The sequence below is a fragment of the Microcebus murinus genome, chromosome X (assembly GCF_040939455.1).
Source record: "Microcebus murinus isolate Inina chromosome X, M.murinus_Inina_mat1.0, whole genome shotgun sequence".
Taxonomy (NCBI): Eukaryota; Metazoa; Chordata; class Mammalia; order Primates; family Cheirogaleidae; genus Microcebus; species Microcebus murinus.
The window spans coordinates 106449413-106472030 of NC_134136.1; the positions used below are offsets into that span (position 1 = coordinate 106449413).

Consider the following 22618-nt stretch of genomic DNA (forward strand, 5'->3'; position numbering starts at 1 on the left):
AAATTTAAATATGCTAACATTTATTTTTTAAATGTAGCATGAAGTAGATAACTTTACAAGCTGAGATAATAAAAAAACTTCAAGGAAGCTGATCTTGTCTTTTTAAAGCACAAAAGTGCAATATTTAATGTAGGTCAAAATGTTTAAATGGGAAAAAATTTTCTAACCAATTACAGCCAAATCCCTAGATGTAATTAACCTACAATTTGTATTATATTTCATGACAGAGTCAGCATATACTATTTTCTTACAAAGTTAGAAGGATCTAAATTTTAGGGCTTATTTGTTGAAACAGCCATAATGCACCATCTTTATTTATAAACTATAGTTTGCATTTAGAAGCCAATAACACATAAGATTTTGAAAATTCAGGTGAATGGGAGTTATCAAAGATAATATTAATATGTTCTATTCAAATATCAAATGAGTAAGATGTTTAAAAACAAGAAATAATATATTATATATAATATGGAAAAATAATTCTCTAATTTAATCCACTTTATGAATCCAAAATATATATTTTTATGGCATACAATTCAACTTATCTTAACCTTCTAATTTTTTATAATCTTAGTTTAGACTAGTCTCAGGTTAGTTCAGAAATGACATTATACAGGCTTAAACCTGTTCATAATGTAAATATATCAGTTATTTAAACAATGGAATATTTATATGATTAATAGAAGGGTTTCAAGCTGGGAAAATAATGTATGACTTACTCAAGGAATTAGTTCAACTACAAAGTTCAGTTCTTTATTTTATTTATATAAAATCAAGAATATTTTCTGAACCAAGATTTAATATACAAATATTTTTAGATGGTGACACTCTTATTCTTTAACTTTGGCAAGATTTTGTGTGCGCGTGTGTGTGTGTGTGTGTTTGTATATATATATAGGTCAATTGATATGTCCATTTTGTACAAGAATATGAGTTGTATCTACTTTCTGAATAATGCAACATGAGCAAAGGAAGCAAGGGGAAATGGGCAAAGACAATATACATAATTCCAAAATCTTCTTTCTAATACATTTTAACAAAAGATGTTCACCAATGAATTGTTCCAGCCTCCTGAATATTAAAATCCACCTATTATGTAGATAATATGTAGGAGGCAGGGGTTTGGGAATAGAACTGAGTTTTCATTGTTCATAACAATAGTCTCATTTGGTAAATAAAGGTCAAGTTTTCTCCTTATGAAACAAGACACATTAGCATCCACAACTGGAAGCATAATATAAAATCCCATTTATAAAATATTTCCAACTGCAGCAGCATACATTTGGCTTTCTGTGCTTTCAATACATTCTAGGGAAAAGTTAAATGGTAGTTGAATTCAACAATAACCTGTATGGATTTTTGCTTTCCCCTTGAGATTTGAACATTTTTAGCCCAAGTCCCTCTTCAAGAATGTACTAACAGATGTAGTGGAACTAGAGGTAAATATTACTATTGTGTTTTTTAGCATCATATTCATATCATAACTATTAAAAAATCTTAGCAAAGGGCTGTCTTTCTTACAAAATAGTCATTTATAATTGTTTTTCTCATCTTTAAAAATAATTGGGATTCAGCTTTTTAAAGTTGGAATATACTGAACATGTTCACATGTAAGCAATTACGTGATTTTTAAAATAAACTTGAAAGTTTAAAATACCAGAAAACACTAATTAATAATATGTATACATTTTAGTATATGAGAAAAAGAAAGAAAAATAATTTATTTATTGCTACTGATTAACTGTTGATGGGCTTCTTAATGTTTGTTCCTTTTACCCTGTTTATAATCTTCTTTCATAAAATCTTTTTTTCAGGACAGCTTAAATAGCTTTGCTAAAATTTTCAAATTCCTATTTTATCTGTCACCCTACCTCTTTTTTCTTTCTGCCAGCTGTTTGCAGACCTCCTGCCACCTCAAATTCAGGCTTCCCAATTTTTCCTGTAGAATATTGGCATCTGTTTTTGAGGACTGCTGAATTATTTCTTCCCCAGTTGCATTCAATGTTCTGACAACCGTTTGCCGCTGCCTGATGCCATCCTGGAGTTCCTGTAAGATACCAAAAAAAGGCAAAACATAAATGAAGCCCCATGTCCTTTTATTTAAGAAGAGATTAAACAATGTACTACCACATACAGTTGTGCTGGGAGAGAAAGAAATATAAAAGCTCCATGTGAAAATTTCTCTATGAAACTGACATGCCCATATCCAAAGAATGCAAGACAGAAAGAAAGACATCTTTTATGTGTCAGGAATAAAGCACCCCCTCAGTTCAGCTCCAGTTTTTATTTTTGTAAGCTTCTCAGCTAGAGAATGTTATAATGTCCTACAAATCAATTAGTTGGAAACCTTCTCAAGAGCAAATTCGATTTCTTGTCCCCACAAGGATGTTCCATGTTTAATAGTCTATGAAGTGTTGTAAAATTTAAACATGAACAAAGTATTTGGGTTTCTTAGTGATTGTCAATATGAAAGGTGAAAAAGAATATAGTTTAGTCACAGTGTTTTTTTATAAAAAAAACCTCTAGAGATATTTAAATAAAAGTAATTACTATATTAGAAGGAAATTTACCTCAAATTCTGTTTGTATCAATGTATTTTGCATTATAAACTATATAAAACTTAGAATTAATTGCTTTCATGGGGAGCCCATCAAGAAATCCTTAAAGTAGAGTAATAAATTTTAAAATAATCTATAGCCAATAGAACATTTTTTATGAGTCATTGATGGTGTCGAGCTTAAATATCTTCTATTCTTTATCCTGAATGAAATTTTCAGAGTAAAGTATCAGAAAAATAGATTTATTAAAAAAGAGACTATTATAACTAAGCACAAAAATGTTTTTTACTATTAAATAAAAATGGCAATTACTCTCTATTTACCATTTTTGAAGATAATCTAGAATTTGTAAAGCAATTAAAATAATGCATTACTAAGTAGGAACCTTTAGAAGATGAAATATCTGATAACTTGAGATACTGATCATACTTAAATCTAAATGACTCCCCAATCCTTATGTTACTTACAGAATTATGTCAATATGTAGAACACTCTCCTAACAGATGTGATTCAAATTGTCTAACATTCTTATATACTCCTCCCCCTTGACTCAATACCAAGCTTATAGTAAACTGCAGTACATGCATCCCAAATGAAAGAATGAATGCATGTTTTCTGAGACTGAAGCAGATCTCCCTTAGACTCTTATTCTACATAAATTTCTTATATTTCTTTTATTATTTTCATATAAAATATTTTAAATACTAGAATTTTTGGTCGCAAAAATATTAACAAGGTAATTATTACAGAGATAAGTACTTCTCAACAAATATGAAACTATATATTACTGAACTATTCACAAGCTGTCCTGACTATAATCTCCTGAATGCCCATGAAATGTGCTCTAATAAACAAGGGATAGTTCCTTGTAACTAGTTGACAATATTCCATTGATTTCATCTCACTTTTTACCACCTGTTTGCATGTGACATCCACTGCTTAGTAACAGACACCAGTTATAACGAATTGTGTCTATATTCCTATTAAACCATAAATTCTTTTAGGTCAGAGATGGTGTCTTATTCATGGTTGTTTCCTATTGCTTAGTACAATCTGTGGTGTATGAGGCTTTTCAATAAGTATCTGTTGAGTGAATGCATAAATCTATGATTAAAGGAAGTGGGGGGAAAGAGGAGGGAGGAATAGAGGAAGGAATGTAAGAAGTAAAGAAGGGAGGAAGAGAGAGAGGGAGGAAAAAAGGAAGGAAGGAAGTTTTATCATCATCATGATATCATTAGTATTGATACTTATCATTGGGCCTTGCAGACATTCAAAGGAATAAGCACAATTTTCTAGGTTTTAAGAAGTATCTAGTTGAAAAGACTAGACATAGTTGTGAATGATAATTTGTTATATTATATACAGTAGGATAAAAAGCAAGGTGTTCAATAAATAGTAGGTCAGAAGAGAGATGATCTCAGTGAAAGGATAAATAAAAGAGACCTCTGGTTGAATTTGGAATTCAAAGAATGGATAGGACTCAGGTACATGTTGGGTTAGGGGTGGTGAGAGTATGGCAGAAGTCAAGGCCTGTCATGAGCAAGCTACAAGATTTGATCAGGAGTATTAAATAAGGGCCGATGTCACTGTATGCGAGCAGGAGTTTAAGGAGAGATGTGGCCTTGAGGGTAGATCATGGCCTGAACAAAGAGAACTTTGCTTTTTATTAAGGAGTTTGCAATTCATTGGAAGGCTATAGGAAATGACTCCATTTTTAAATATGGGAATGTGAAGGCTGGAGCTGGTTGTGCTTCTGGATAATTCTGAGGCAAAGGCTCTGCCAACTTTAAGCTAATGTTGAGGCAAGGAAACAGGTAAAACAGCCAGTACAAGAGTCTGGTAGATAGGTGTTGAGGCTAACACTAGAGTTTTGACAATGAACCAGAAAGGAAAAGCTAAAGGTAGCATGAACTGTTAAAGATAAATCGACATTGTCTGGGAATAAGCTAGATCATACAAGGATGAATGACTACTGAAATAGGAAACACTTTGCCTAAAACATGGAAGTCAGGGAGGCAGTTAGAGGGAAAAGATTGTGACTCATATTTCTGTTCTCAGTGGTATCTAATGCTTATAGCTATTAATTCATACTTTTTAAAAATGAGTAGGACACATCATATCAGATGTGTGCTTTAGCAGGTCTTCTCAAACTTTAATGTGTACAAGAACCTCCTAGAAATCTTGTTAAAGTGCACATTCTGATTCAGTAGGTCTGTGGAGAGGCCAAAATTCTGTATTACTAACCAACTTCAAAAAGATGCTAATACTGTTTAACCAGGGACAACATTTTGAGTAGTAAAGTGATAGAATAAATGCCTTTTAAATCTTTGCTAGGTAATCAAGAAATTCTTATTCTTGGTTATAATGCTATAAATTAAAGCTGCTTCAAAATTTTTATCTCAGCCTCTTTACTTTGTAGGTTTTTTTTTAATTTTTTAAAAATTTCAGCATATTATGGGGGTAAAAGTTTTAAGGTTTCAAATAATACCCTTGCTCCCCCTCCCCCCACAAGTCTGAGCTTCAAGCGTGACCATCCCCCAGACGGTGCACATCTCACTCATTATGTATGTATATATTCGCCCCCCTACCACCCTCCCAATACCCAATTAATGTAGTTCCTATGTATACACTTAGGTGTTGCTCAGTTAATACCAGTTTTCTGGTGTGTATATGTGGTGCTTGTTTTTCCATTCTTAGGATACTTCACTTAGTAGTATGGGTTCCAGCCCTATCCAGGAAAATACAAGATGTGCTATATCACCATTATTTCTTAGAGCTGAATAGTACTCCATGGTATACATATACCACATTTTATTAATCCACTCATGAATTGATGGGCACTTGGGTTGTTTCCACAGCTTTGCAATTATGAATTGTGCTGCTATAAACATTTGAGTGCAGGTGTCTTTTTTGTAGAGTGTCATTGGATCTTTTGGGTAGATGCCCAGTAATGGGATTGCTGGATCAAATGGTAAATTCACTTGTATCACTTTAAGGTATCTCCATATTGCTTTCCATAGAGGTTGAACTAGTTGCAGTCCCACCAGCAGTGTAAGAGTGTTCCTATCTCTCTGCCTCCACGCCAACATCTATTGTTTTGGGATGTTTTGATAAAGACCATTCTTACTGGAAATAAGTGATATCTCAATGTAGTTTTGATTTGCATTTCCCTGATGATTAGACATGTTGAGCATTTCTTCATATGTTTGTTAGCCATTATTCTGTCTTCTTTAGAAAAGTTTCTGTTCATGTCCTTTGCCCACTTTTTGATAGGGTTGTTTGACTTTTTCTTGCTGATTTTTGTGAGTTCTAAGTACATTCTAATTATCAGCCCCTTATCTGATGTGTAGGATGCAAAAAGTGTCTCCTATTCTGTAGATTGTCTGTTTACTTTCATGACTATTTCTTTGGCTGTGCAGAAGCTTTGTAGTTTGATCATGTCCCATTTATTTATTTTTGTTGCTGCTGTGATTGCCTTTGGGGTCTTCTTCATAAACTCTTTGCCTAGTCCGATGTCTAGGAGAGTGTTTCCAACATTTTCCTCTAGAATTCTAATAGTTTCATACCTTAGGTTTAAGTCTGTTATCCAGCGTGAGTTGATTTTTGTGAGAGGTAAAAGGTGTGGATCCTGCTTCAGCCTTCTACAAGTGGCTATCCAGTTTTCCCAGCACCATTTATTGAGAAGGAATTATTTTCCCCAGTGTATGTTTTTGTCTGCTTTGTCAAAGATTAGATGGCTATATGAGGATGGTTTTATATCAGCGTTCTCAGATCTGTTCCACTGCTCAATGTTCCTATTTTTGTGCCAATACCAGATTGATTTAATTACTACTGCTTGTAGTATATAGTTTGATATCTGGCATATCAATACCTCCCATTGTGTTTTTATTGCCTAGAATTGCTTTTGATATGCAAGGTCTTCTCTGGTTCCAAACGAAGTGTAAAATTATTTTTTCCATATCTGTGAAGAATGATGTTGGGATTTTAATAGGTATTGCATTGAATCTGTAGATCAGTTTGGGTAGTATAGACATTTTAATGATGTTGAGTCTGCTGACCCACGAACATGGTATGGATTTCCATCTGTTTACATACTCTGCTATTTCCTTCCTCAGTGTTTCATATTTCTCCCTGTAGAGGTCTTTTACCTCCTTGGTTAAGTATATTCCTAAGTACTTTATTTTCTTTGTTGCTATTGTGAAAGGTATTGAGTCTTTGATTTGGTTCTCAATTTGATTGTTGTCGGCGTATATGAATGCCTCTGATTACTGTGTATTGATTTTGCATCCTGAGACTTTACTAAATTCATTTATCAATTCCAGGAGTCTCTTGGTTCAATCCTTGGGGTTTTATAAATATAATATCATATCATCAGCAAACAGTGAAAGTTTCATCTCTTCTACCCCAATTCGGATACCTTTAATTCCACTTTCCTGTTTGATTGCTATAGCCAGGACTTCCAGCACTATGTTGAATAGAAGTGGAGATAGTGGGCAGCCTTGCCTGGTTCCAATTCTAAGTGGGAATGCTTTCAATTTTTCCCCATTCAGTATGATGCTGGCTATGGGTCTGTCATATATGGCTTGTATCATTTTTAGGTATGTCCCTTCTATGCCTATTTTCTTAAGTGTTCTTATCATGAAAGGGTGTTGAATTTTGTCAAAAGCTTTTTCTGCATCTATTGAAAGAATCATGTGGTCTTTGTTTTTGCTTCTGTTTATGTGGTGAATTGCATTTATAGATTTACGTATGTTGAACCATCCCTGCATCCCTGGGATGAAGCCCACTTGGTCGTGGTGGATTATTTTTTTGATCAGCGTCTGGATTCGGTTAGCTAGGATTTTGTTGAAAAATTTTGCATCTATGTTCATTAGGGATATTGGTCTGTAGTTTTCTTTTTTTGTTGCATCCTTTTCTTGGTTTTGGTATCAGAGTTATGTTCACTTCATAGAAGGTGTTGGGGAGGTTTCCATTCTTCTCGATGTTGTGGAATAATATCTACAAGATAGGCACCAGTTCTTCTTTGTAAGTATGGTAAAATTCAAGTGTGAAACCATCTGGGCCAAGACTTTTCTTTTTAGGAAGATTTTTAATTTATGTTTGTATTTCGGCTGTTGATATTGGTCTGTTCAGGAATTCTATTTCTTCCTGGTTGAGCCTAGGGAGGCTGTGTGTTTCTAGAAATTTGTCCATTTCCTCCACATTTTCTAGTTTGTGAGCATAAAGGTTTTTGTAGTATTTGTAAATTATATCTTGTATCTCCTTGGGATCAGTTGTGATATCTCCTTTTTTGTTCCTGATGGAGCTTAGTAGAGATTTTTCTTTTCTGTTTTTCATTAGCCTAGCCAAAGGTGTGTCAATTTTGTTTATTTTTTCAAAGAACCAACTTTTTGTTTTATTAATCTTCTGTATAGCTTCCCTGTTGTCAATTTCGTTTTGATATTGGCCCTTTTACTTCATGGCTGATGGCTACAGTGACTTTTACACTCCAGTTGTATAATCAATAGGGTTTTATTATTTCTATCTTCCAAATAAGAGATAGAATTAAATGGCTAAGAATCAAACAATAATTTAAAATTGTTCAATCTAAATCTCATTTATATAGAATCTTAAATAAGGGCCTTCAGGTTTTTTAATTTTGTGAAAAAAGAGCTCATTAAATAGTCTATTGTATTTGTATGAGAAGATTTTGTAACCAGGAGAAATATTTACAGTGTATGGTCTACTTGAGGAAAGTTTTCAATGATAAAGCATAAGAGAGAAAAATAATGGATCAAAATAGAAAGTGAAACTGTATTTGCAGTTTTACAATTAGCCTCTGAGCCAGAAAAAAATAACATTGGATTTACAAAATTAAATGTAAAATCTCAGTCAACTTTATTCACACAGTGAAAAACATAGATTAATTTTAATTTTATAGCTTCCAAACATTTTAAGTACTAAATTATTCATTACCAATAAAATTTCCAAGCTTTGACATCATATTAATATACTTTTGTCATAGGCAGCCTTACCTCTTTCTCTGGCAGTTAGCATCTAGACTTAGTTTTAGAGAAAGAAAATCATAATTATGTCTATTGGATTATTCTTCATAGTTAAAAAGCTTATTGTGTTTTGATTCCAATATTAAAGCATTCATTCTTAACCACTTCTGTACGGCACTCACTGGCTGTGAAACCTTGCACACAGCCGGCACTCATAGTTCGCAGGATTGTTTGTGCATACAGCTGGCACTCATAGTTCGCAGGATACTTTGTGCTGTGCATTGACGATGAATCCATTTTGCTCTTGTGTGATGAGGAAAGCTTGAAAGCACTGAAAGCTTGTTTTACTTTACAGGCAGCTTTACTTGTAATGTAAATCAGAATAGGTAACATATACGTATATGTTTTCATTATGTTATTTTTAAATGTTCACAATTTTATTTTGATAAATGAAAAATTAGAAAAGTCAAGTTTTGTTATTAATGCTAAAGTCAATGCTGGGCTGTGCACGTTCATCTGTGGCTATTGACTATCGTTGATACTCGTACTGAAGTGGTTAATAAGGAATACATATCAAACTCCCCTAGGGAACTTTGTCAAAATACAAAAGCCCAGAATTCTACCCTAAACCTACTGAATCAGAATCTCTGGAAAGGGCACAAAGGTATACAAAACAGATACACTGTAAAAGAAAGTGTAGGCTGGAGACATGTGGAGAGAGCAGAGGAACAGGAGAACAGGAGGGAGGGGCACGTTTTAGAAATACTGCACTATTGTCAACTTCTTTTAAGCTTTGTAAATAGATAAGTTTTCCTAAATTATAGAAAATAACACTGTTATAGATTTAAGTCCTTCAAGTCTGGTCAAATTGGGGGAAGAAAACAGGAAATATAGGCAAGGATGGAACTGTTACGTTTTTACAGAGGAAAGAATATTTGAAAAATAAGCCACTACCTTTTATATGGAAACACTACATCAATTTTTAAAGAAGAATATTTGTAAAACTTTCCAAAACTGTATGAAAACACTGTGAGTGGAAAATAAAATGTGACAAATGAAGAAAAGGAATAAGATAAGAAGCAGTTATAGGGAATTGTACAAGGACAAATTAGATGAGCTATGTAGAAGATAAAGAATTGGCAAAAGAAATCACAAACTAAGGAGCAAAATAGAAAAATAGAAGAGATAAAATGTAATTGGAAGAAGAGATAAATTCAGGGAAACAAAAGAAAAACAAAACTTCACTGAACAAGTAGGTAAGTCAAGAATCCAATCCTGAGATTTACCTGTAATTTTGTTAATGAATTATTTTGAGACAGATTGACTCAGTTTACTAATTGGTCAAGGGAATATATGTAATAAAATGAATCTTGTGGAGAGTTGTGAAAGTGGCAGATCGAATTTTATGGGACAATTTTATTAAAATATGGTGCATCATCTTCTTTTTCTGTCCTGATTAAGATCATTCTCATTGTTGGTCCACAGAATTCACGAGTTTGAAATATAGTTTCTGGTGCTTTTCTCAAAGATAAATTACAAGAGACAAGGTTGCCTCTCATGTTAATTCTTAGACTACATAGTCATCATTGTCTTCAGAGATTTTGTTAATAATATACTTCAGAAAGTATCTTTCAACTTTTATCAGATGATGGATTTCTTTAAGGAAGCAAAACAAATGGACAAACACCTGAGGCAGGTAACAGGCAAAGCAATGGGACACATTCAACTTAGCCTATCCATGGACTGGGTGATTCTGTCCTGGTGGAAGATTTGATGATCCTATGGGAGCATATGATGAGGATAGACAGAAGGACTGAAAGATGGCTAAAATTTCAGAAATCTAGGAGTTAGAAAAAGGGAGAAAGAGACAAGAATGGAAAAATAGTGTGTGTGTGTATATATATGTATGTATATATATATACATATATATATATATATATATATATATATACAAAATGTACAGAAAAAAAGTGAAAAATGTCTGATAGAAATGGTATTTTTTGAGTCAAGAATGATGATTGTGGGAGGGAAGAATCAAGGTCAGAGGACAAGGAGAGCCCAGAATGAGGAGAGCAAGAATCAGGTCTACCTAGTAACTATAAGGTAAAGTTCAAACCTATTAGCACAGCAGGGAGTGTGAAAAGGACTCTGCATGCTCTTCTCCCCTCTGCCTTTGCAGCCTGCTCTCCTGCTGCTCCTGCTCCTCACTTTCAAGCTTAGCTCTAACTCCCAGTAAAACCGATGACTATACTGCTAAGTTTTGTAGGACAAACTCATTACTCATCTGTAATAGTCAGTTTAAATGTTCCCTCTTTTCAGAGGCCCTTTAAGAGCCCCAGGGTGAGATAAATGTCCCTCCTCTTCTATTTAGTGTCATTCATATATGTATTAGACTTTATAGCTGAAGAGTAAGTAAGACTGAACGAGTGCTTGCTTCTCTTGAACATAAAATACATCTCCAAATTTGAACTGTACTACAGATTCAACTTTTAGCTAAGTACCTACAAGATCTTCTACTAGTAATTTGCAAACTAAATCAAATTGAAGAGGAGCAGTCTTTGCAATGAACAATCAGAAATAAAACGCACCTTTTTAGCCTCTTCTTTCTCCTGGTCTCATTTTATTTTCATTTCAGTAAACATTTATTGGGCCTTACTAATAAAAATGCTGAAACCACATGCATGTTTTTGTTAGTTTGTCACAAGAACTGAAGTTAGAAGGGGGTCTTGTTAGATTTCATCCAATACCCTCTTTCTACTGTCAGGTATAATACTAGATATGCTCACTGGTGCAATTCCCCATCTGCTCCTGATAATGGTTGCTATAAAAGAATAATGAGAATTCCTTCTAAAACTAGAATTAGACCATTTCTTTTCCAAAGAAAATATCCTGACAATGAACTAAAGAAAAATTATGTACAGTAGCAATTTATTTTAATGGGACATTTGCCTAATATCAAATTACAATGAAATTTCTTTTGGATATGTTTATCTTATTCACATCAGTGATATATACATTCATTATTATCACTGCTATTAATGTGGATACCAAATGAATTCATCATAAAATGCTTTAAGTACTACATGCTTTGTAAAGTTATCTCAGCCTTTATTTCGTTCTTTTCCAAGAAATGATGCTCTGGACAAAAAAAGAAAATCATACATTCTCCAATTTCAAGCAGAGAATCAATGCAGAGGGTTATCAAAAGGGGGAAAAAGTATATGTGTTAGATTTCTCTCTTTGGGGATTTGAAACCGTGGGCTGCACTTTAAATCCAGACTCAGACATGTTTTGGCATTAGAAATTTGTTTGTTTAATAATTTTAATGACTTTAAGTCTGGCATGCATGCCTTCTATCACTCTCTGAAGGCATTTAAATCTGTGACCCTTGCATTAAAGAAAACTGTTGTTATAAAGTATAGAATTTTGAAGAACATAGATTTTACACTGTTAAATCAATGTTAGTCCTCTCTAGGTTCACAGATTTATTTAATACTTCTGTGCTTCTAAACTATTCACAAAAACTTCAGGAGATATACCCAAGAACATTTAAGAGATGTTTTTTTTTTTCTATTTACTTAGATTTGTTAAGAAAACAAATTGGCCTTTCTCTGATAAAAATGGTAGCTCTTGTCGATAGCCATACTTGTTCTCTTAGTATATGATCCTGGTTATCGAACACATGACTTCAGGTATAAAATTCTTTCTACATAATTACTAGCATCGTTTTGAACATGTGAAATATTTCATCATGGAACATATTGTGAATAACAACAACAACAAAAAACCATTGGTCTTAGGACAGAATATTTAAAAGGAGACATGGATCTTTTAAAAATCCTTATCCTTCTTTTGTCTAGAGGTATTATCAATTTGAAGCCACATAAATATTTATCCAAAAGCCATTTGGTGGGTAGAGGGTGATACGGGGGGTGTGTGTGTGTGTGTGTGTGTGTGTGTGTGCATGGAAAAAGCAACAAAATTATTTTTTAAAAGCAAGACAATGTGCAAGTAGAATTGATTATAAACTGGAAATGTTCCATTAAAAGGTCTAATCCCATTGGTTCTGAAAAATTGTAGTTCCTTATTGGTATTTTCCATGCCTATCAGATATTTTCAGTCCATGAGTCATTTATTGAGCACCTCCTATCAGCTAGGCACTGTGCAAGGTGCTGTTCATCATGGGCTCTAGGAGGAAGAATGGATTGGAAAAGCTCCACAGTAGAAATAGGGAGACCAAATAGGAGATATCATGCTAGTTAAGATGAGGGAAGATGGTAGCTTGGAGTGGGGAATGCAGTGGTGGAAATGGAGAGAAGTGGATGGAACCAAGTGATATTGGGAAGATAAATAAATAGGACTTAGCCATGCACTGGAGATACAAATGAAAGCAAGGATATCCATCAGGCAGTTGAAGATGCTGGTCTGGAACTCAGAGGAATAATTAGGAATAAAAATATAACCAAGAACATTATCGGCAGAGCTAAGTCTAAGATTTGTAATGTGGGTTTGGCTATAAATGTGATTGGGTTCTCCATTTTTATTGAAATGATTATGGGCAACTTCAAAGTTAGCAATCATTATCCAAATATATTTTGATACTCTCTGAATATTTGCATGATGAGTAATTTTGTCATTATTAACACTTGCTATGTCTACTATGTTTTATTTTCAATTGCCGGCCGAGAGATTAAGTGATATAATGATGGGTATAATGTAGAAAGTTGAGAGCCAGTATGATTCCCCACAAATTTGAAAAAAATAGAATATTGGTTTTATGAAGCTGCTTGTGTTTTCCTACCCTAACTTCCACCCACCCATTGGTAAAATCAATGGAGAAAGATGATTTCAAAATATATTAGTGTTGCTCTTTAAGAGAACAGAAATTAAACATGTTCCTTAAACTCTTTGTATTCTGTTTTCATAGGAGTTTCATGGGCTTTTGCTATTATGTATTCTCTAAGCAACTGTTTAATGTAGGTAAATTGTTTAATGGAGGTAAGTATTCTCTACAATGTGATTCATTCCAACAAATATTTAGGGTAACTACTCTGTATCTGAAGCTTTACAATGATAAATAAGCTTATATTTTCTTGTCAACACTCTCAATTTAATGAGGGAGAGCATAGCAAGCAAATAACTATATATAATGCCATGTTATGTAATGATACAGCTATGGAAACTGCTTTGAGAACAAGATAGATCAATTAATTGTGTGATAGTGTGCATGATTGTGTGTGTGTGTGTGTGTGTGTGTGTGTGTGTGTGTGTGTGTGTGTTTGGGGAAAAGGTAAGGAAAAGAAACAAAGAGGTTGTGGTAATTATGATTATAAATGCCTTAAGGACAGTTGTTTTTTCACCCTCTATATCACCAGGTATAGCACTGATCACTGCTTAGCTTAATAATTGCTCAAGAAATATTTGTTGATAAATTGAGCAGAAAACTAGGTAAGATATCACACTCTCTCCTTGATTGGTTTCTCATTTGGGAAAGGTTCAAAAGTAAATTTTTGAAATATATACAACACCCTAGTGTGGAAAAGAGACTTTAAAAAATAACTGTGCTTTATCAAAGTCTCATCTGCTACCATAAATAACAAGTTATCAAGGAAAGGTTTAGTTTCTCAGGCTCTTGAGAATAGGAAAGCCCAGAAATACAATAAAGAGGGATAAAACAGATCTCTGTGTCTAACATCAATTAATTGATTTTAAGTATTTAGCTTAGATTACAGAACTCTCAAGACATCAACTAACAATCCATATCTAAGCATACGTTGGGCATCACTAAGCCTTATATGTCCCTCTGGCCAAGTTATACAGGCATTAAACACAAACTATTCTTTTTTTTAAGCCTTAATTTCTGAAGTTAGGTTTCTTATTTTCCATTATCCTTTGTATGGTAATGCACCTCTCCTTCATGGATTTAGATGAGAAGAAGTGACGATAAAAACATTTTGCATTTCTTGATGATGGGGCATGTCCTCTGGAAACCAAAAAAATCAGGTACAAGAATTGATTCTCTCCCTATTGTCAGTATACTTATACAATACCAAAAGTTAGTACCTTATTTAACCACTTACAGACCAGGGGAACCTAAAAATAAAACAGCCAGAGGACTTAATTATCCACGTGAATCCCTAAAATGTTAGGGATAGTTGTAAAAAGAGGTAAAGACTATAGTAGGTTTGACTTTCTTATCAATCTAAGTTGTGTAGAAAAAAAGATTCCATTATCAAACGTGAATGCTTTCTAAAATTTCATCTCTAGGGAAGATTCCCTCTTAAGCTACCACACAGCATTTCAGAACCTTTTCATTTGACTGAAATCTCAAATAAAACATTCTCAGGCCAACATTAACATCATGACCGAAACTAGTTTCTCATGTTGACTTCACTATTTATTTGAATGAAATCTGTATTCTCCCACTTATCAGGCTGGAGATCACCAATTCATCTGTGTTTTCCTTCTTTCTTTTTTTCCCCTCAATCCAAGTTTTATCTTACTGATCTTAACTGTTATACTTCTTGCTTAGTTGGTTCCATAATAATTGCTTTCCATCCAGTCTGGTTATTCATTATACTTCATCAACATTAGTGATACAGGCCAATTGTTTTTGCTCAAACTCTTTCACTGCATAACATCATACACAATCTTGCCAGATTAATCCTCCAGATGAACATTTCTTATGGTGGATTCCCTGCTTGAAAATTCATGCTGAATACTTGGTGCCTGCCCAGTGAAGCCCAAATAGCTTAGATAACATTCAGCACTTCATAGCATCCCCAGGAGAAACCTAAGTTTCTCAAGATGACTCTGTAATTCTTCATCCTTGCTTCAGCACAACTGGACAACTCACAGTGATGCCCTGGTCATTCCCCAGACCTTTGGCCCATTCTCTGTTTTGTATCATGCATGCCCTCAATTTTACTTGTGGAATCCTTTCATTCCAATCCACTAGACCCTGAACTTCATGAGAGGAGGAACTATAACTTTTTCCCATTCTAGTGCCTAGCAAAGTATCTGCTACATGGTAGTGCCCAAAACACATTTGATAAATGAATAAATGAAGATGTACATCAAATACTATCTCCATTATGAATAATTTTTGATTAAAAGTTACCCATCCTATAAAAATCCTATTGGACTATGTCTACTTTATGGTGTTTTTCATAGTCTACAAAAATTAAATTTTATTATTTTGGTTGGAAGCTTAAGATTGTCTTTAATGCAGGGACATTGACTTCTTTACTGTTGCATTTCCCACTGTGATAATCAGTTAAAGTTTTCTGACTAAATGAGTAAATGAATGAATAAGTCTCTTTTATTGGTAGGTTGTGAAATTGCAGAATTTTTGTGCATGTTGAAGGCATCTACAAGAGCACAGCACATGTGGTAAAAATTATGATTAAATTATATTTCTGTACTTTTAAATACCTAGTAGGCTTCTAACCAAAAAATTAGTGCTGATGATTCTGAAGAGACTATTGTTAGCAGCTGGTCAATGAAAATTAAAATGTTCAGCACTTCATATTAGTGACAAGGATGCCATGGAACAGTACTTTTACAAAACTAATACATTACTGCCTGAGCAGCAATGCTGCATTCCAATAGAGTCATCAGAGAAAGTAAGAAGGAAAGAAACACAACAGGAAAATGTCTCTGGCATTCCCAACCTCCAGGTTATACCAATGACCTCAAAATGATATTACTTTCAACCAGTAAGAAGAAAGGCACAGTCTTCAACCTACATGATCTATATGAATAACCAATAAATACATGAAAAGATGCTTAATATTGTTAGTCATCAGAGCAATAAAATGTAAAACCACAAGATACCATATCATATCCTATAAAATGACAAAAATTAAAGTGACTGACAAGATCAAATGTTGGTGAAGATGTAGAGTAGGTGGAGCTTTCCACAATCACAATGCATTGCAAAATGGCACAATCACTTTAGAAAACTGTTTGACAGTATCTTATAAAGTTAACATTTGATACAGCCATTATACTACTATTTCCTCAAAATAAATAAAAACATATGCTCACAAAAGACTTGTGCACAAATGTCAATAGCATCTTAATTAATAGCCCAAAATAAAAAACAACCTAAATGTTTATTAAAAGGAGAATGAATGGATAGTGTTATATTTATACAATGCAACACTAATCAGCAATAAATAGGAATGAATTACTGATATAGTCACAACATGAATAGCCTCAAAAATAATGTGCTCATCAAAATAGTATATATTGTATGATTCCATTTGTAAGATTCATAAAAAGACAAAATTAATCTATGGTAATAGAATAATTGGTGCCTATAGGGGCTGGGAATTGACTGTAAGGTGGCATGAGGAAACTTTATGAGGTGATGAAAATGTTTTATTTTTTGATTGAGGTGTCGGTTTATTAGTAAAACCACTTGATAAAACATAGCATATTGAGCACTTAACATCTATACATTTCCCAGTTCTAGGGACATTCTCCTGTACTTCTTTATATACCTGCTACAGTCACATCCAACAAGAAAGCATGGAAAGTACATTTGATGGGAGAATTGGAATATTGCACAAATCTTGACAGATTGAAATCTGAACTAAATGTAACAGGTTCAAATTTTATGCAGGAATAAACTCTTCACTTCCCCCCAAATAAATCTGTTTCATTTTATATAAACATTTACTTCAATTAAGAGATAAAAACATTATCACTTGCAACTACTTAACTCTCCTCACTTACATAATACTTTAGCCATGCCAACAATGAGAATATCCAACAAATCTAAGTTCTTTCTCTCTTACTACACAGAGTACATGGACACTCTTCTTATGCTAGAAGAGAACTAAGATGCAGGCTGATTGCCAAACCTTGGTCATTTGCAGTCAGAGTTTGAAAGAGTTCAGGAGACTAATCAGGTTATATGGGAACAGACTTAGTGAACCTTCAGGGATATTATACTATTTACCCTTTTACCCTATACACAATGATAAAATTGGACTGTCTATAAGACAAGTGGCATCCATCATTCAGGAAAGTGTGTGTGTGTGTGTGCAGGCATGCATGCACAACTGTCCGGTGTGGTATGTTTATTAGATCAAGAAGGAAAAAATGTAGTGAACCAATGATCTTAAATTTTAAAAGAGAAAATGGCTCAAGAAGCCTGTGAGGCTTTTAAGAACAAACTTTTGACAATACAAGGTCAAATGATTCCAGTGAGTATAAACAACAGGTAATGTCTAATGAGATGCATGCCACTGTATGGGGGTCCTCAAATGAGCTCAGATTCTAATAGGGTATGAACAAGGGAAGGAATGAGGGACACAGAACCGAGGGCAAATATTAAAAGGACAATATAAAACTATATAAACAATGAGGAAAAGCTGAGCCTGGAATGAATTGAGGCTTGTGATAATGTTAAAGACAACATTCAGGGCCCTTTTACTTCCTTTTGGAGAAAGAAGAGCCAGAAAGATGAAGGTTCACTGATTGGGGCAGAAGGGGGAAGGTTAGGATAGAGTTGACACAGAAAGCGGTGCTGTGCAGTTCCTCTTGCTTGTCTGCTCTGTCAAGGAGAATGTTCATCAGACTGGAAAAGGCATAACCGTATGAGGGAAATGAAGCCCAAAATAGGTGAGGGAATTTTAAAAGAGCACCTTGCTGCTCTAAATGAGCTAAAATCTCTGGCCCTGGACCAATTATATTCCAGAGAAATGAGAGAACCTTGCACAATACGGTCTTTTCCTGCTGTCAGTGGTCTTTGAGGAACTATATTAACACTGCAGATGGGCAAATGCCATCCCAATTTTTAAACATGGGAAGTGACTGCAACTGCTTTCCATCTATTTCTGCTAAAGAGAATTTCTAGATGACAGAACAAGGAGCAAACAAATACTCCTTAATGAAGACAACGTGAAGGCAGATCATTTCTGTTTGTATGACAACTCATTCTTATGGTGGAGGTGTTTACCTGTGTTTGTGGTTTAATCCCTTTGGAGCATGAAAATCAAATTTCATCATTACAAATAACCTAAAATAACTTTTTTTAAGCTAATAAAATTATCGCAAGTTCCTAAAATGAAGTATATAAGTACTTCATTGTGTTCTACAAGGAGCATGACGTCCAATTGCCTACCACCCAAACAAATTTGAGGTCCCTCTAGCTAATAATGGACAGACGATGATCTGGCACATGAACCATTTTGAGTATTTGGCATGGTGACAAGGCATTTCCCTTACCTAAGAACAGAACAGGAGGAAATAAGATTACAGAGGATTTGAGGAATCTACATAATAGGGAGTCTTCTGAAAAGAGAGGCATGTTGGAACTAGACAGATGAATATTCAGAAAAATGTTAAAGGTGATTTCTGGGAAATGACATTATTCTTTACATTGATTCTTTTCACTTTCTTTCAACATTGTATTTCTACTATGAAGAGGTATACATTTATGATCAGAAAAAATAATGTTATATTCATTTGGAAAATAAATTAATATAATTTTACCCAAACAAGTTATTTTATCTGAATTTTTCACTCAAGATTGAGACACTAGATAAAATAGTCATTCCCAGTTTTGCATTTTAACAATTTGGAAATAATATTTTTAAATAAAGTTATTTCATCTACCATGGTATTAGCACCTGAAAATATAATTTACTACTATATTTGCATAAGTAGATGTTATTTATACTCTTTATGGGTATAGCCCATATGGGTTAAGCAAAATATATCAAAAATCATGAATAAAATTTTATCACTTCTCAAGTAACATTCTAATGTTACTCTTCTAATTGGAAGAGTAAATTTTTCTAATACCATCATATCATAGCTTTCTTTAATGGTATTTTTCTACATATTAGTTTTGAATAATCAATGTCTACCATGAAATATCTAGGTAGAAAGGTTGTTAAAACTAAACGAGGTTTAGTTTACTTGATGTCCTACGAATGTACTGCATTTTATAAAAAGAGACAAACACTCAAATGAAGACAAATTAGAATTATTAAGACAAAAGTATTGTAGGGCAATAGGTGTAAATAACTCTAATTTTGTTTTGACATTCAGAATAAAAAGGTAATAAGTATCATCATGATGTGAAGGTAGTCCCTTGAAGTTCCCATTCTATACCATTCCTTTTTCCATATTTACCTTATTTTTTCTTATCCTTGGCCTTAATATAAAACTTGAGTTTGTATCTCCCCTGGTATCAATTTTTTTCTATTAATATTTCATTTTATAGTTTGAAATTTTGTTATACACTGGCTCAAATCTTTTGTGGATTGAAGAAAGATATAAATCAATAAAATGTAAAACTCAATTTACTCCTTTAAATAAGCACTTTAGATCTTTTAATCAGAAAAGACAAACAAATAAGGTTAGCTTTGTATTCTACATTTAAAGCAATATCTCATTCCCAATGTGAAAATAAAATTGTAAGGAAAGAAAAAGGATCAACCTGAGACATTTACAATACGTTGCAGATACAGCAACAACTTAAGTGTCTACTTACTCATCTCTTCTGGTGTGATCTTTTGTTAAAATCAGGAAAGGCATTTACCATATAGAAATTTTAACTGTGTCAAATAGACCAAGACATTAATGATACTATTTAAGAGAATAATTGCAATTATCTTATTGTGATAATCTCTTAATTTTATATACTTTATGAAGTGCTATACAGACAATTATTCCATTTGAGATCCACACAAATTATGAGGTAGGGGAAAGTGTGTCATTATTCCCATGATATAGATGAGGAATTGGTAGCTTTAGACTTGTCCAAGTTGTCCTGCAGGTCAGTAAGATTCCCCTTCTTGTTACTGGCTCTTTTCTAACCCAGGTACTTAGATATTAAAGAAATATGCAGAGACATGAAAATTAGAAACTAGGCAAATTATATACATGTTTAAATTATTGTAAAAATAATAAAGCAATGTTTCATTATTAAATCTATTTTCCTTAGGAGAAAAAGAGTATTTGATACTGACTTTTCTATTAAACATCTATTTAGTCCTTCCATTTTGACAATGCTGATATATTCAATTAAATGTATGATTATGTAAAAAAATACAATGTGGATCAAAAGAATGAGAAATACCAACTCAGAATATGTTTGAAGCTGATTTAAAGAGGACTACATCACTCCTAGGTTGGATTATGTGCTTCTTGTAAAGCTACTATATTAGAATGTCATGCTGACATGATTCTTGGTAATGTATTTAAACGTAAAAGTATGCATAGTGAAAATTTGTATAGAGTTCATTATATCTAATTTTCTGTTATCCTTTGAAACAAGAAGGTGAATGATGCAATTGTGGTATTTCTGCTGTTAAACCTAATGAAATTCTGTCCACTATCAATCAAATGGATCTTTTTTTTTGTTGTTGTCCAAACAAATATACTCAGAAGTAATTTATTTTTATTGAAAAGTCCTGTACTAACATGATGAAAAAACACAAACACGGCTCTAATTTCTTTCAGATGTGATTTCTGGCAAGCTATATGAGTACACTGGAAGGTAGGGGAAGCTTTTTCTTACATTTATATAATTCAGGTTATGTAGACAAACCAGGTGTTGTACAAATGAACAGATTTTTAAACTAGCATGTTTCAATAAATATTAATAATATTGGCCAATCTTCAGAAATGAATATCACATTATCTTCTTCTCTATAAAAATACAAGTTTGAATTGGGCTCATCTGAAATGTTGCTGCAACAATGCGACATCTGCCCTGGCCATCAGTAAGGTGGGATGATTTGTCTTAATGTGTTTTTACAGTAATAGGTCATACTGTGTTAATGAAAGGACAACAAACCACATTGCAGGCCATAAAAATCAATGATATATGAATAATAATTTCATTTTCCAAGAATTTAAAATTCACATTCTATTTTGAAGATCACCATAGAAGTAGAAACAATGTGAAAGAATACATGTGATAATAAGTTACTAAATTTCTTTCAAGAAGATAATTCATAAACATAGAAATCAAGAACTCAGAAGGGAACCATTTCTAAACATTAGAAAATGTATCTTCCACCATTCTCAATTCAGCATATGAAGATAATTTGTTTGAATCTTTGCCATTCATAACTGAGAGCAAGAAACAATACTTATGCATGTTGGTTTAGTGTTCTTTGCACATAGCAACATTCTTCACTTGCTGATTTTTAACAATATTAACCATCCCCAGAAGGGAAGGTTACATAGAAGAAATTGCTTTGAAAAATTCATTGTTTTTTAAAAAAATTAAAACTCAACATTTAGGAAAATATTTATATTGCCTTTACATGATAGCCTTTGGGCAAGTATTGATTAACTTGACAGAGCTCTTACATGCTTACACACTGACATTTAGATTTTCATTTATAACCACCATGAACACTTTATTTCTAGGTATTTAAATGTACATAATTTCTTTTATTATAAGAAATACAGTAAACATTTATCTATAACACAAAGCAGATTAACTACTTTGTTCAATAAATATTTATTGAGTGCACTGTATCCTGCAATCAGACAGTTCCTGACCTTATGGCATTTCAATCTGAGCACAAACAACAAACAAACATATACATACACACTCAGTAAATATAAATTGTGGTAAATGCTGTGAAAGAAAAACATGGACTTCTGTAAGAGAGACTAATGGAGAAAATGCCCAGTAATTGGACAATTGTTAGCTTATGTTATAACTTTAGACTAAATGGCCTGGAAAGGCTTTGTGGATGAGGTTATTGAAATGGAAGGTGTTCAAAGAATCACAGAATTAATTATATATCCTCCAGATGGAGGAAATAGGATGTGTGAAGTCACCTAGTTAGGAAAGAGCTTGAATGCCTGAACAAAAAGCTGAAAGAAAACAAGAATGGCTGAGGCCCCCTGAATAAACAAGAGGGAGGCATGAAATGAATTTAATTAAATGTACAGATTCATGTACAAAGATGGCCACTGCAATGACCAAAATTTGAAAATGACCCAAATGCCCAATAATTGGAGAATAATTAAGTTAATTATTTATAATCATATTTGGGATCTTATTATACTACAGTGCATTTTATTTTTTATTTT

The 22618-nt window shown here is 33.3% G+C and overlaps 1 protein-coding gene across 15 annotated transcripts in view; it reads right to left on the reverse strand.

Annotated features, from left to right (window-relative positions):
• Positions 1 to 22618, reverse strand: part of DMD (dystrophin) — a 2109452-nt gene that overhangs the window by 818890 nt on the left and 1267944 nt on the right. For all 15 annotated transcript variants that reach the window (XM_012756891.3, XM_012756894.3, XM_012756895.3 and 12 more), the window contains one exon: positions 1872 to 2047. In XM_012756891.3, the coding sequence (XP_012612345.1) occupies positions 1872 to 2047 (176 nt within the window). The remainder of the gene's footprint in view (positions 1 to 1871; positions 2048 to 22618) is intronic.